Source organism: Euphorbia lathyris, chromosome 5 (genome assembly GCF_963576675.1).
Source record: "Euphorbia lathyris chromosome 5, ddEupLath1.1, whole genome shotgun sequence".
Classification (NCBI taxonomy): domain Eukaryota; kingdom Viridiplantae; phylum Streptophyta; class Magnoliopsida; order Malpighiales; family Euphorbiaceae; genus Euphorbia; species Euphorbia lathyris.
This window is the reverse complement of record NC_088914.1, coordinates 55,305,762-55,323,013: the sequence shown is the minus strand read 5'-3', so window position 1 is coordinate 55,323,013 and position 17,252 is coordinate 55,305,762. Positions and strand designations below refer to the sequence as shown.

The 17,252-nt window shown below is 32.7% G+C and overlaps 1 protein-coding gene and 1 non-coding gene across 2 annotated transcripts; one reads left to right on the top strand and one right to left on the bottom strand.

Annotated features, from left to right (window-relative positions):
- Positions 1-49: 49 nt before the first annotated feature.
- Positions 50-130, bottom strand: TRNAL-AAG (transfer RNA leucine (anticodon AAG)). The gene has a single exon. It is a non-coding gene; the product is annotated as a tRNA-Leu (tRNA).
- Positions 131-8,904: 8,774 nt separating this feature from the next.
- Positions 8,905-11,199, top strand: LOC136228881 (cytochrome P450 78A7-like). The gene is made up of 2 exons (XM_066017370.1): positions 8,905-9,940; positions 10,345-11,199. The coding sequence occupies exons 1-2, from the start codon at positions 8,951-8,953 to the stop codon at positions 10,960-10,962; spliced, it is 1,608 nt and encodes a 535-aa protein (XP_065873442.1). The 5' UTR covers positions 8,905-8,950; the 3' UTR covers positions 10,963-11,199.
- Positions 11,200-17,252: the final 6,053 nt, after the last annotated feature.

Genomic DNA, 17,252 nt, shown 5'->3' with positions numbered 1-17,252 from the left:
ACCCAAAAAAAAACAAAAAAAAAAAAAAAAAAAAAAAAAAAAAAAAAATTGTTGAGAGTGGAATTTGAACCCACGCCCTTTCGGACCAGAACCTTAATCTGGCGCCTTAGACCAACTCGGCCATCTCAACTTTGCGTCTATGTATTCATTTTATTAACTTATCAACACGTTTATTAATGTTACCATGAAGAACCAAAATGATTTAGTAAATAAAATATCAAATTAATATTATGCTCTATCCACTTAAGTAATAATTCAAAGTGACTTATTTTTTATAATCCTTTTCTTTTTTTGAGAAAAATTATTGTAGTTATATTTATGTTAATTATTTGTATGAAATATATAATTCAATAGTCATTTTTTAGATATGAAATTTTATAATATAGATCCACCTACTTGAAGAAAAATTTGAAATAAATTAACACAATTATTATATTTATATGGTATCTACATCTAAGATAAATTGACTTACCAATTAGCAATCAGTAGAAATTTTTCTACTCCCAAGCATTTGATCAAGATATTAATAAAATACACTCCAAATTTGTCAAATGTCAAATAAAATAAAGGGATAAGGTGCAAAAATATCTCTAATGTTTAAAGATAGGGGCAATTTTCTCCTAACGTCTAAAATAGTGTAATTTTACCCTTAACGTTGATAGTCAAGAGCAATTTTATCTCTAACATTGTCAAGTTTAGTCAATTTCAGGCGTTATTGTAAAACACATATATTTTGTTTCTTATTCTGCACCAATTGCATATCAGTTCGTTAAAAAAAAATCATAACTAAAAAGACAGTTCGACGAATTATTTCTAAAATTTACCCAACTTGACAACGTTATGGGTAAAATTGCTCTTGGCTGCCAAAATTAAAGGTAAAATTGCATCATTTTAGACGTTATGAGTAAATTACTCCTGGTTGTAAACGTTAAAGGTATTTTTACACTTTATCCCTAAAATAAAATTATTTTCTGACCAATTATAATTTTTGGTGAAACATTAAACGGGTAAACATGTTTGGAATATTGTGCAAAATCCGAATGCTCTTCTAAGTAGGCTTCTCAAAGCTAAATATTTTCCTAGAGGGAGCGTCTTCTCGGCATCCTTAGGTACTAATCCGAGTCAGGCATGGAGAAGCATTCATAGCGCTATTGATTATGTTCAGGAGGGTTATAGATGGAGGATTGGAGATGGTTCGAGGGTGGGAGTGTGGAGTGATCCCTGGCTTCCTAGAGATGATTTCTATGTTAATCCACAAGCTGCAGTGCCTGAAGGTATAAGGATGGTAAGGGATTTATGGTTGTTTGGAACTACGGATTGGAACTTGAATATTCTTAATGCGATATTGTTGCCAGAGGAGGTGGGAGCTGTTTTTAGTCTGCCAGGAGGTGACTTAAGCAGGCCGGATGTGCTTAGATCGCATTTTGACTCGAATGGGCGTTACTCAGTCAAATCGGGTTACCGTGTTATTTTTAACCAATCTTCTCTGGATGCAGGTACAACTACTGAAGGTAGAGTGGAAATCTGGAATAAGATATGGAGGCTAACACTTCCGCCGAGGGTGAAAATGTTCCTTTGGAAGCTTGGAGTGGACTTCTTACCAACCCGTGATCGGTTATGCAGAAAAGGATTGGACATCATGAATAATTGTGGATCGTGTGGAGAGTTAGGGGAACACGGCCTTCACGTCTTCGCGGATTGCCACTACGCGGTAAGCTGCTGGTCGGCGGCGTCAATCACATTGGATATTCCGCCGGTCGACTCCTTCAGGGACTGGTTCGAGCTTCTGATTTCCCGGCATACTGAACAGGAACTGGGAAGGATTGGTGTTATTCTCTAGTGTATTTGGCGACACGGGAATGGTAAAATCTGGGATCGGCCGATCCTTCCTCCATCAGTGGCTGTGCGTTCAGCGTTGGATTTCCTACTTCAGTACGTTGCGGCTCAGACTAGGGAGGAACATGGGGTGGTGAGAGCACAAACAGATATTGTAAGAAAAGAATGGGAAAGGCCAGCTGCTGGTCTACACAAAGTGAACATTGACGCGGCTATCTTTCGGGAGACTCGACAAACTGGAATTGGTGCAGTGGCGAGAGATTCACAAGGGCATTTTCTATGGTGCTATATGAACACAAAGGCTAATTTGGTTGATTCTACAATGGCTGAAGCAATCGGAGTAAAAGATGTTCTATCATGGCTGGTTCTACAGCAAGCACAAGCAGTTCAAATTGAAATGGATTCAAGGCTCGTTGTGGACAGCATGAAGAAGGAAACTGTAAATCTCAGTGAGTTTGATTTGGTAATTTTGCAATGTAAACATCTTGCTCAACAGCTACATGCTGTTAGCTTTTTTTTTTTTGCTTTCAGGCAAGCGAACTGTGTCGCCCATGCTGTTGCTAGGGGGTCACGTTCATATGCTAGCCCGTCCTCATTTTTTAGGATCCCCGATTTTATTCGATCCTTATTACTTGTTGATACTCTTGGTCTAAATATTGAATAAAAGAGCATTCTTGTTTGTTAAAAAAAATACTAATTCTCATTAATATATGATAGGATATAAATTTGTCCCTGTCATTTTTAGACAAGTGCAAATTTATTCTTAACGTACAGAATGGTCTATTTTTACCACTATTTAACAATAAATTTGAACAGATTGATTTGTCAGTTATTCGATTCCCACACCGTATCTTCGAAACAAATTTGTCGATAAACGGAAACAGTTTCATATATTTTGATGAGTTATTTATACTTTTTAATGACATAATAAACTATTAGGTAATTGATGAAGGCATCAAGTTGACCGAATATGTGGAAACAGGTAGTGGGAGACGCCGAGCCAAAGGGACGATACAGCAAGAGGAAGAGAAGACAATTCATGTGGAAAACAGAGCCCACACGCTGTGTGGAAAACCCACACGTCGTATGAATCCAAATAAAAGTTTCTGCTTCTTTATTTTTAATTCACACGTCGTGTGGATATTCCCACACGTCGTGTGGACTTGTAAAGTCACCATATCATTTTGAAAATAAAGCCCACACACAGTGTGACTATCCACATACGTCGTCTGGACTTTTTAAAAGACCATTGCAAATCAGTATTGCCACTTCTCCAGCTTCCTTTTAATTACAAGTTTGTCACCCCTTATTTACAATTCATACCCTCATCTTATTTACAAACTTACCACCATTACACTTACCTCATTTTACCCATTAACCCTATCTCTTTAATTATTTATATATTAGGCTTTTATATAATTTCGTATCAGGTGGTATCAGAGCCGGTCGTAGTCTCCGTTATTTCACGAACTAAGAACATAACTAGAAGACAAAGAGAGAGAGGAGGCGCGTAAGAGAGAGAGAGAGAGAGAGTCTCTTTTCTTTTCTTAGACCACCTATAATAGTGAGGATAAGTTGTAACAAACCACTAAAGTGGTTGTTACTAAATATAATTTGTTACAAATATTAGTAACAAATTTCTCTCTCCTCAAAAGTTTGTTTGTGGCATAAAATATATTTAATAAGTGAGATCTACCAATATATTGTATGTTAATTGAAGCTACCAAAATTTGAAGTAACACTTATCTTATAGACTTAGGGTTTTAGCATTCTTAGATATCTATTTATAGTTTGGATAAAACCTTAATTCTAATTTGACTAGGTTATTCACGGGTCATAAATGGGTCAGGACCCGTTTACTCAATTTATCCCTACAATCTGGTTGACGAATTTCGCAGGTTCTTGTCACACAGGGTTTTATGAATTTGATACTCCTCCTGTAGGCCTCCAGGGAATCCTCAGTGAAGACTGTCAGGGTTCGACTCTTAGCAGAGTCATCCGTGTTTAGGTCCAGTTTGCTTTCTTCTCTCCCCCTTCCCCCCTTTTTTTCTCTCGGGCCTTGAGCCTTCCATGTAAATCAAAAAAAAAAAATTATCCCTACAATATTTATATTTAATTTTTAAGTGAAAATATTAAAATTATTTTTTTTTGTGATTTTGTTAATTAAATTTGAAGTTCAATATTTTTATTTAATACTAATAACTATATATTTATTTGCAAGTGAATAATTATAAATTTAAATAAATATTTACTATGAAAAGTCACCAATGGTTAACCGGCCGAAGTAATAGGTTAATTGAAATATGATTGACCGAATTAAATGGATTGATTAATAGTTTTTATTAATAGATTGGTTAATCGACCATATGTATCCTTGGTGAAATCGGCCGTGGGAGTCTAAAACATTCAAACTTTGGGCTAAATGCATCATTGCACGAAACATATATAATTATCTAAATATAAATAGTGAAAGACCACATGTACATATATAGTATATTAAAGGAAATTTAGTACCGGTTTGTTTTAATTTTTGGAATTGTTTTTTGCCTTTAAATACTAAAAGAAAGATAGAAGTGTTTGATAAAATTCCGAAACAATTGCTTTTTACAGTAAAAATAACTAATATCTACTATTTATTAACAAAAGGAAAACAGCTAACAGCCACTGCATACAACGAACAGGATCAGCGGAAACAAGCAAACCGCTCTCAATTACATATTTGGAAATTTGAACAGGAAAAAAGTCTATCTCTGTATTTCCGCCGCCAGAGGTTTTAAAAATAGAGAGGCAATGTAGACACTATTTTGGTGATAATGGTGGGCAGAGTTTTGTTATATTGCAATAAAGAATATAAAACAATTAGCACCGCCAATAAACTCAAACAAAAACATGAAGATAGTAAGAAAGACATAAATAATAGAAATGAATGTACAGCTGCCTCCCATTCTCTTTTGTCCAATTCACATTTAATATTCACTTCTTTTCCTGTATACATTGTCACCCTCACCTCATGTTTTTCTTTTTTATCTTTCTCTTCTCCTTTTCATTGTAGGGTCAACTTCATTTCATTTTACACAAAACTATCTCTTTGGACCATAATCTTCTTTTTATTACCATCAAATGGCAATACTTTCTATTTAAACATGGATTTCGATTTTATTGGGACCTCCTTCCTCTTCAATCAATATGCTATCTTTCTATATTTTGTTTATTAATTAAACAATTCTAATCCATCTATGAAATTGCATCTACCATATGATATTATTTATGATGATAAATAAAAACCAGGATTATTATAAAGATAAACAAAATATAAAGGGATTCTCCAGTTATCTCGTAAATTGTAGAAAACTCATTGACATAACTGCAGCGAAAGAAAGAAACTACTATTGTGTATTTTCGATCAAGAATGAACTACACCAAGATAAATCAAGAGAAGACATTATGATCCATGAACTAAGAATTAATGTTTGAGAGGGAAAAAGAGGGGATGGTGGTGACATGTACGGAGAGAGAGCAACGTTTGCTTTTATGACTGTTAGGGTTAATCTATCTTAGCTAGGGTGTCTAGAGTTAGGAGTATAATTATCCTTTAGGTACTTTAAGGTTCACCTAATAACCCATCAGCTCATTCTAACTACATCCAAATAGCGGATTATTTGGCCCAATGGCAAATATTCATACGCTAACAATAAATTTATTATCAAGATTTAAACCTTCAATTACGTGGTTTAAGAAGCTCTGATTTGTATCAAACAACAATTCTAACTAAAAGCTTAACCCTAGGAAGCACTTAACTCCTAGAAGGTTAACATGTTATGCATATACGGAAAAATGCATCAGTCATACCAAAATAAGTGTCCCTTCTTTCTATATATTTTTTTTTAATATAAGAAAACTTTGAAGACATAATTTTTGGATTAATTAATAATGTAAAATATAGAAGTTTTTCTTGAATAATTTTTTTTTTCAAAAAGGGATTGATATATATATAATAAAATAAAATACCCTAATGAAAAAAGGTTAAAGAAAAAACTATAGTAACCACCCATTTTTATGTAAAGGAAAGATATTAAAATTTAAGACTCCAAAAAATTCAAACCTGAAAAAACCAAATCAATGTTAAAAAAAATAGATACATCTAAATATGTGATGGAGAATAAAAAGTCACAACACAAAAAAAAAAAACCATCAACACCGATTAACTCATTTGTTTCATTTTATTTTAAATATACGATTTGATGTACTTGCACCCTCACCGGTACAAATATCCATATCAGTACGTTCTAACTTAAACTTATAATTAAAAATCTAAAAATAGTTTTTATATTAATTTTTGACACACCTTACAATTAAGATAGCCTCTTAGTTTGAAATGTTTACAATACATACTAATTTTATATTCTGTTTTAACCAATTAGAAGAGTTATTATAATTCGAATGATCTTAAAAGTTATAGCGTGAGTGATGTTTAGAAATGTGAAAAGACAAAACTAATAGTTTTATGGGTAAATTTCAAAAAAAATCCCTGTGGTTTCACTTTTTTATCAAAAAAGGATTGTGGTTTTTTTCGTTTCAAATACAGGACTGTGGTTTATTCCGTTACACTATTTACGGATTTGGTGAAGATGCCGTTAATTTGCTGACGTGGCTGAAGGGCAATTATGGGTTTTTAAAAAAATTGGGATAAATTTTTTTAAAAACAACTCTGTGGTTTCACTTTTTTTGCAGAAAAAGGATTGTGGTTTTTTTTTCTTTTCAAATACAGGACTGTGATTTATTCCATTACACTATTTACGGATTTGGTGAAGATGTCGTTTATTTGCAGACGTGACTGAAGGGCAAATATGAGTTTTTTAAAAAAATTGACTATAAAAGGCTTTGAACAACCATGTGAGATTGCGCTCATGTGAGATTTTATAGTCAATATTGTAGCCACAAAATAGTTATAAAAAATTCATCGGTAAATATTGTAGACCCAAAATAGTTATAAAAAATTTATTGATCAATTTTTTTAAAAATCCATATTTACTCTTCAGCCACGTTAGCAAATAAACGACATCTTCACCAAATCCGTAAATAGTGTAAAGAATAAATCACAGTCCTGTATTTGAAAAGAAAAAAAACCATAGTCCTTTTTCTGCAAAAAAGTGAAACCACATGGTTTTTTTTTAAATTTACCCTAATTTTTTTAAAAACCCATAATTGCCCTTCAGCCACGTCAGCAAATTAATAGCATCTTCACCAAATCCGTAAATAGTGTAACGGAATAAACCACAGTCCTGTATTTGAAGCGAAAAAAACCACAGTCCTTTTTTAACAAAAAAGTGAAACCACAGGGGTTTTTTTTGAAATTTACCCAAGTTTTATTATGTATATTTAATTTGTTGTAGAGAAACCCTAGCTAGCTCTGTTTGGCCATTGAAAAGCTAGAGAGTCCGTGAGAATGGAAATAGGAAAATCGAAGGGGAGATCTAAAAGCAGTGTCTTAAAGCCTGCAGAGTTTGTGTCCGTCAAACAATAAATGCAAAAACATCAGCTCAGGCTCAGGCTCAGCTCACACCTCTCAATACTCATTACTACTCTTTTTTCTTTAGCCGTTTTTAGAGTCGAATTCTATGGTCTTTCTTTTTCTTAAAAAACATATACCCCACTATCCATGCATTTTCTTTTCTTTCTTTCTCTCTTTCCACGTGATTTCATCCCTCATCACTCTTACTAATCTTATTTTCATTAAATGCCTCATCACTCCTACTAATGTTATTTTCATTAAATCTTTTAAGACCTCATGCGTCACCACCTTTCTCAACTTATCCATAATAATAAATTGGCTTCCTCAATTTTACAAATGTCTCACCATCTCTCTAAATTTACTTATTTTATATCCACCAGTTCCCTAAATTTGACCATAAAAATTTATTAGTTTCCTGAAATTTGAAAGTGTCTCACCAGCTTCCTAAACTTACTTATTCTATAATAATTAAATACAAAAACCATAATACTAACTCGCGATCCTCATCATTTCGATCTCTAAATCCTGCAACATTAACTCTTATTATAGATTAGAAGGTAGGAGAAGAGAAAAAATTACCTCACAAATAGATGAAGACGTATTTTTAGAATTTAGAATTAATAAGTTTTTGCATTTAGTTGTTACGGAATAAACAAGTTTAGGAAGCTGGTGAGACACTTGCAAAGTTCAGGACGCTAATAAATTTTTATGGACAAATTTAGAGAGCTGGTAAGACACTTGTAAAGTTCAAGGAACCAATCTAGAACAAATTCAAAGAGCTAGTAATGTATTAGACCTAAAATTAATTTAATTTTGTCTTTTATTAATATTGTTGTTATACCATGACGGTCAACAATTTTAAAATATAACGGTTTATTTTTTTATAACAACATTTTATTATAGTTTTATAAAATATCCAATACATCATATTTTCTTACTTAGGCTAAATTAATATCAGTAATTTAATATCAGTAATTTCAGTTCAGTAACATTCAATTCAATCAGTTCAATAATCAATTTAATAATTTATCATTAAAAATTATAATAATAATAATTATTATTATTACTAAAGCCATTTTTATTTTTATAAGTTTTTTATTTTAATTATTACTATTTTTAAATAATTATATTATTATTTTAATTTATATACAATTCATTATTTTAGTTCAAGTTTAGTTCAGTCAAAACGAATAGAGTCTTAATGTCTCCTATTTATAATACGGGTTTATATTAAAGATTTGGTCTTTCATATCACTCGAATGACCTCCAGTTCACATTTTTGGATATGTGTATTGTGACTCCACGTAATAATTAAAATAATGGGGTCTCTTATAGTATATGTGAGTCAATATTACACGTGTCAAAATATATATAAGAAGTTCTCTATTTAATATGGAGAACCGAATGCTTCTAATCATTTGCCCTGCAATACTTTTTTTTTTTTTTATAAACGCCCTACAATACTCTTGATTGAATTTAGATGCATTAGTAAAATATATAATAATCCGTGTACAGTAGAAGTTGTCATCTTGATATATAAATACTCCCACTTCCTATCATCACTTCACAACATCTCTTTCTCATATTGTTGAGTGCGTTAAGATGGATCTAGGATTGGTGGACAAGGACACAAGCTGGTGGTTTTATACAATTCCAGCATTTCTAGGATCAAACTACCTATTAGACTTTTCTCTCTTCATTTCATTCCTTTTTCTCGCTATTCTCACTTGGGCTTTTTCTGTCGGCGGTATTGCATGGACAAATTCCCGAAACCACAAAGGTCAAACCCCTATTCCTGGTCCCCGAGGTTTGCCTATGTTCGGCACTCTTTTCACTTTAAGCTGCGGTTTACCTCATCGTTCTCTAGCTTCCATGGCTTCTAAACGAGCCAACTCCCATCTCATGGCTTTCAGCCTCGGCTCTACTCCTGTTGTAGTTTCCTCTCATCCTCACACTGCTAAAGAAATCTTAACCTCTCCTCACTTCGCTGACCGTCCTATTAAACAATCAGCTAAGACCCTCATGTTTAGCCGAGCTATCGGCTTCGCTCCCAACGGTACTTACTGGCGCTTGTTAAGAAAAGTGGCTTCCTCTCACCTCTTTTCTCCCCGCCGTATTTTAGCGCATGAAAGTCTGCGGCAGGATGAGTGCGCCAGTATGATCCGTTATATAGCTGAAGACCAGGAACAAAACGGTGTCGTGTGTATAAGGAAACACCTTCAGTTTGCGTCGTTAAATAGCATTATGGGGAGTGTTTTTGGCAAGAGATATGATCCTGCAAGTCTAAAAGATAGGAAAGAGCTTGAAGAGGTTAAGGAGATGGTTAGTGAAGGATTTGAATTATTAGGTGCTTTTAACTGGTGTGATTACTTGCCATGGCTTAGTTACGTTTATGACCCGTTCCGTATAAACGAGCGTTGCTTGAAACTCGTTCCCCGAGTTAGGAAATTCGTCAGAGGAATTATCGATGAACATAGAGCAGCAAGTAATGGCTCAATCAAGGAGGCTGATACCTCTGATTTTGTTGATGTTTTGCTCTCATTAGATGGCCATGAGAAGCTACAAGAAGACGACATGGTTTCTGTGCTTTGGGTACGTATATATCTTGCTGTTCCGTGTCAATTACCGTGTTCGTGTTGTATCTAACCTAAAACTTTTACAAATTTTCTTTGTGTTATACTTGTGTCAACCTATTCGAATTAGTGTCAGTTTTAAAATCACTTATATAAAATGTTACTTCAAAAAAATCCTAAAATTACTGGTAATGTTACTATCTATTTATTACATAAGAGAATATTTATTCAACAAAAATGTAAAAATGTAAAAATATTGTAATATTTCTATTTTATGTAGTTTTTGAATTAAGCTCTTAATATTTGGTCGAAAAAAAAAGAATTAAGCTCTTAATAATGGCTAAAATTATGAGTTAAATTGAAATAATATATGGGAAGTAGGCATTAATGTGGTTAGGTATTAATTAATGTGAATTATGGCAGGAAATGATATTCAGAGGGACTGATACAACTGCTCTTCTAACTGAGTGGATAATGGCGGAATTAGTGTTAAACCCAGAGGTACAAGACAAGCTTCAAAGAGAAATTGACACAACAGTCAAAGTCAAAGATAGAATGTTGACTGACACTGACGTGGCAAAGCTGCCATATTTACAAGCAGTGATAAAGGAGACACTGAGGATCCACCCACCTGGCCCACTTCTGTCGTGGGCAAGGCTATCCACATCAGACGTCCAGCTCAGCAATGGAATGGTGATTCCGAGTAATACCACAGCTATGGTGAACATGTGGGCAATCACACATGACCCTCAAGTATGGGCGAACCCAAACAAATTCAGACCGGAAAGGTTTATTGAAGAAGACTTGGACGTTAGAGGCGGTGATCTACGGTTAGCACCGTTCGGGGCAGGGCGGAGAGTCTGCCCGGGAAAGAATCTAGGGCTGGCCACGGTGGCTCTTTGGGTGGCTAAAATGGTGCACCGGTTCAAGTGGGTTGAAGACTCCGGTAACCCGGTTGATCTAAGTGAGGTGTTGAAGCTGTCATGTGAGATGAAATATCCTCTTCGTGCTGTGGCCTTGGAGAGGAGGAGTAGTGTTTGATGTTTTAGGCCTAGGGTTTTAATTTAAACACTTTTTCTATAACTATATGGTTTGTAGTGCATGTCATGTTGAATATTCTTGTTATGGGCTAGCTACTGGTGATTTACATTAATTAGAGTCCGGTTTTGTTTTATGGTGATCTTTCAAGGACTCGCTAATTTCTCAATCTTATTTTATGGATGGAATATAGGCTAATTTTGATTGTAAACTTATTGGAGAACATACAAAATCATCCAATATTATTCTTATAGCAATTCAGAACTGGCCTCCATCAACATTAATCCAAGTTTCAAGTCATGATAAGAAATAGTTCAACTTAAATAGAGTTACATAAAGATACAAAATATATAAGAATAATGATGAGGGAATTTCCTTATAGAAAAGAGCAAGATGGATTGGGTGGAACAACCGGACGGATTTGAAACGGAGCATTAAAAAGCTTAAGAAGTGTTTGAGGAGGAGTCAAGGTATATGACTCGACTCGTCAAGTCAATATTTCAATCGTCAAGTCGTATAACTATGTGGAAGATAAAACCTCCCGCATATTGCTTGTCGAGTTAACTATTTTTTATTGGATTTAAACTCGTTTTTGTTATAATTTTGAGCATTATTATCCTCTTTCTTGTGTTTTCTTGTCTTTAAATAGTTAGAAGGTAATTTACCCCTTAGTTAGATGAGTACGAATTCATCTCATACTAAGTTGTAAGAAAACTTTTTCATCATTAACCAAATTTCAGATTTGCTGTTTTTAAGAGTTAAGGTTCTTTACCAAAAAATTGGGGATTTGCAATTCCTTCGAGTTCTAACTTGTAAAATTGAGGGTTTCAACTCATTCATTGGATCCACGTAACTGGAAATAAGACAAGTGACACTAGAAAGATCCATCCCTCATATTATCTCATATTCGACCCCAATCCCAATCAACTTATTCATTGGATCCACGTAACTATGTAGATATCCTCATATATCTAAAGTTTATGAGATCAGCTTTCTGTTTAGGAACAAAAAACGTTGTTACATGCAAGTCTCTATGATATTATGTTAATTTCAAAACATAATGGACATGGATTTATTTAAGTTTATCAATTAATTAGAACCATAAAGTATATAGTCTCACTTCATTTTATATGAACACTTTATGATTACTGTAGGTATTACTTCTACCTAACTATTTTAGTTGTGATAAAAGATGATATGTCTTTATATAGTTAAACTTACTTTATCGTATAAATCAAATAACTAAGTAATGAACAATTCATTTATTAATAAGTTATGTTCTAAAATTCAATTGTCTATAGCTAAGACACTATATGCCAATAGGTGACAAAACCAGTATCTAGAAAGAGAATCCATGTTTAAGAAAATCTAAAGTTTTAGAGAGATAAAGTAATCCTTCCATAGTTTTAGAGAGATACAATTCTCATCGACAAAAGTAGAAAATTAGCGTGATGGTAAGGAAAGTCCGTCCGTTTAAGAAAATATAAATCGATTAATTTTGATTCCATAAAGATCTTAGCATTAGAAATTCTAAAAGGATCTTCTGAGAATCCATAAGTAGTTTGCAAAAACTCTCGGTGCTAGAACTATATCAGATACTAGAAGGATATTAATGTAATAAATATTAAAAAATATAAATATTTTTTAGAGAATATATATATATATATATATATATTAAATATTTTATATTATTATTTTATATAATATAATTCATATTTTAATCGTATTTATATAATTATTTATTTATTTAAAAATAAAAAAAATACAAATCTGATTAATTGTTTGAAGTTCTTATGTTAAGTATCTGGTCTTTCATGTCATTTAAAGGATTCTCAATTCAATTGGACACGTGTATTATGATCTTGCTTAATAATAAAAATAATGGAACCTCTTATAATATATGTAGGTCCATGTTACATATGTGACAAAATATATATGAAATGTTTTCCATTTGACATGAAGAATTGAGTGCTTGTAATAATTTATCTTTATTTAAACTTTGTCCGTTCAATTAGTAATTAACGTTTTTTATAACCTTACAATCGAGAAATGTGAAGATGTTGTTCACATTGGCATTAGGAGAACAAAAATGTTTTTGAAGATTGAGATGGTTATGTCCACATTTTAATTGAAATGAATTTGTACAAAATTATTGATATATTTAAAAGATTTTGAAGTCGGCAGTGGTAGAGATAATCCAAATCCAAATCCAATCATATATATAATGAAAGATTTGAAGAATGAGGAGGTACCTATGTACGATGTATACAAATCTTTTATTTATTTTGTCCAGAAAATAATTGGACCCATGCATATGCATTGCACTCTGTAAATGAACATTAATTCTTGTGCATTTCATATATCAACAATTCAACGTATATCACATTCATTACTTGCTGTCCACGTGTAAAATCACTTTTCAAAAAATTGAGAAATTTATATATATGTATACTAGTCGAAAAATCCACACAATGCATGAATATGATATATTTTTGCTAAATATTTAACTTTAAACGAATTTATATGAAATTCAAAACATACATTTAATAATACATAAAAGAAATTCAAATTTAAGACGTGTAAACATAATATTTACAAGGAAAAAAAAAAAAAATCATTGTTGATCCGAAGAAACTAACATGCAAAAAGTGACTATAATAAAAAAAACTTCTTACATTAATAAAACTGAATATCTAGGCGAGACTCTCTCTAGAAAGAAAAACTCTACAACCACCACCGACGCCCCCATCTCATCTCTTGTTCATGCTACTTTTTTGTTCTTTTGTCTCTCTTTTAAACCTTGCATGCCTCTAGATTTCAAGAATAAAAGTAACTTAGAGAGGGAGAAGAAATGTCTTTCTTTCTCCTCCTCCAATTTACGGTTCTATCTCATTTTTTTATTGGTGTTTTCTTTTCTTTGTTTTTAGTTAAAATCCATACTTTTTTTTTGGATTATTTTCCTGTCTGATTTGCATTTATCAATTATAACTCTTCCATTTATATTTTTTCGGGTTTAACAGGAGTAAAAACGTATTATCTTATACATAGATCAATTGATCTACGAGGTTGCACCACTAGAAATGACTAAGATCCGAATGGCCGGAAGAAACTAAATAATAACAATTGACTTGCAGCTACTTTCATGCTTGGATTCAAGATAAGTATGAGATTTGTTGTCTTTTTATTTTAATTGTACCTTTTACGGGTTTTTTTTTGTTATTTGTATAGTTTTGTTATTCCCTTTCTGGATCTTATATTAGACTTTAGCTTATACTTAGATGCGGTTCAATTACTTACTATTTTCATGTTGTACTTATACTTGTTCATCTAATGAAATTTATAAGTATTTTTATATAAAAAAATATTCATACTCACACACAACTTCACATACATAGGCAAAACATATCTTATTTTCTCTCTCTAAGTGTGTCAACAATTATTCTACTAACTAAATAAAAAAAAATAGAGAATTAAACTTATCATTGCATTGCAAATTAAAATCAACATTTAAATTGAAATTTTGATAGATAATTCGTTAATGGTGGTGATGGTTAGTGACAAAATGACGTGAACAAAGCTAATAGTTCTCCTTTTCATGCAATTGTAAAATCCAATTTCTTTATTGTCCTTGCTCTCGTGTCTCCTTTATTTGAAGGATTTTACAATCTTTCATTTATATTTTATCTATACCTTTCGCATCAAATCCTCAAATATTTAAAATTGATTTAGAAGACATCATTAAGAACAAACCAACTTGAGAATTCAAAAACTTCGATGTCATCCCTCTACATAAGCAAAATGAAAACAATTAGCCAAGTTGCTTAAAAATGAAGCAACATTACTAAGAATATACCAATTATTTCTGGCGCGTTTTAGCGATTTAATGCACGCAATTAAGGGTCTGTTTGTACTGTTTCACTAATTTTCAGTCACCGAAACATGAAACCAACCACACCATAAAACTTAGAGACCCCAAAAATCCCCCACTGTCTAGAGTCTCAAAGCCGTCTGACACTAGGAAGAAGGCATGTGGCCTCCACGGGCTGCAGGCCACCGCCCACACGCACGACACGTGTGGCGTCTCTAGACGGCTGCTTGGTGTCGAATTTTTACAGTCTGCTCGTATGTATTTTTTGGATTTTTCTGTAATTTTTAATTTATTTTTGGGTGTACGGAATAATTGATATTGAATTAATTAATATTCTATAAAAAAACATTAATGTGTAAAAATTATTATTTTTTAAATATCCAAAAAATTGCATAAATTAAAATTAAAATACAGAAAAGTAAAACGTTTTTCAGATTTAAAAAATTAAATGTTCAGGGGCACGTTTTTTATTAAAGTAAAATTAATAAACGATTGATTATACTTTTTAATTTTTAGATATTCAAAATGTATTTCTAATATATTTTGAATGTACGTGTGATTAAAAATAATTATTAAAAATATTTTTTTCTAATTCATTGATTATTAATTCATAATAGATAATCAAATATTGTTCTAAAAAAAATTATATGTCATTTAGTGCATATAACTGTATGACTGTAATCTGTTTACATAACCAATAAAATCATACATACACATAATCTAGAAAATTGTTTTTATCATGAATCATCTGTTCCTCAAAGAAATGGATCGAAATTGGTTTTGATTCCCGAAAGATTAAGTTCATGACCTAATCTTTCTTTTTTCTTCTTTGCCTTGACAATATGATCGACATTACCAGGATCCCACTTCTTGCTCGTTTCCCTGAGCAACGGGTTAGAATGAGACGAATGGAGAGGAACATTAGGACGTGCCGTTTAGATAAGTATGTATCTGGAATGACATTGAGGCGATTATGCGCCACATGGAGTCATTATATACTCAGATGCAAGAGTGCATTTGTGCAGGTGGTTTATCTAGAGGGTACAACGAGTATACCCTATTCAAGTGACTCTGTGAATTGTTGCAATATGAGAAGCTTTATAATTTCTTAGATGCAAAATGGAAAACTCACGAGAACAACTATAGAAAGGTTGTGCAGTTGTTCATGAGAAGACTAAGAGATATGGGTGTTAGAGTTCCTTGAAATTGTTTGACTATAACTGTGCGATAGGGAAAAACAATCATTACCCGTGTATACGCCAGCACCCTAACCAGGAACATTGATAGGTACATCGTATGTGTCATATAATATGTTCCAGTGAGAAATGCATGTTTTGGCTAGGCTTTGGATGTGTCCAGGGGTTGTAGGTTAGGACCTATCTTGTTTTCGAATAAGTTTAAATTTTTGGTCTTGAGTAAATGGTTTGAACAAGTGGTTTTTGGAATTTTCTTTTTGTTAGAACTTCCATTTTCAGGACATTATTAGTTTCATTGATTGATTGAAATGTGAGAATTTGTTTTTCTTAGTATGGTTTGATGTATTATGTTTTTGTTACATAACTTCTATAACTGTTTACGATAGAAATGAAAGCACTACATAAATCATTAATCTTTCAATATTAGCTTAACACACATTAAGCTAATTATGAACCAATAATAAGTATTCTTTATGCATGTTATCTAGTTAATCAAAACCAAACATTAGAATTAAATGGTGATTAGAGCCTACTTAGGTCTCTTTTTCGAATTGAACTCTAGTGTGAAGTTCATATTAAATAGGGTAAATTCCCAAAAAAACATGTAGTTTCATGTTTTTCAAAAAAAAAATATGTGGTTTGTTTTTACAAAAAAAAAAAGACTGTGTCATACGCCGTTACAAGAATTACAGAAAATGACATAACAACGTTTAACTTAATGATGTGGCAAAGGGTAAAATGGTCTGTGCAAATAAAAAAATAACAAAAATAACAAAATAACAAAATAAACTACTAAGCGTAGCTCAGCTGTGTGTCAGCGACCAATGACTTCTGCTTCTTGTCCTCTGACTTCTCCTTGACCTCAAAGTTCTTCATGGAGATCTCATGAGTTAGAAGAGATCCAATCATCTCATCATATTTGTATGTGGTCAGATCCTGAGCTTCCTCAACAGCAGTCTTCTTAGCTTGCCAGCTCTTTGGAAGGCTCCTGAGTATCTTCTTGACTTGCTCCTCTTCAGAGAAGCTCTTTCCAAGACTCTTGAGCTCATTTATGATGTTGGTGAATCTTACATTCATCTCAGAGATGCCTTCGCCATCATTCATCTCAAAAAGCTCGTATAGTCTCATGTGTTGGTTCACCTTTGACTCTTTCACTTTGTTGGCACCTTCATAGGTGACCTCCAGCTTCTTCCAGATTTCCTGTGCCGACTCGCATCCTAAAATCTTAT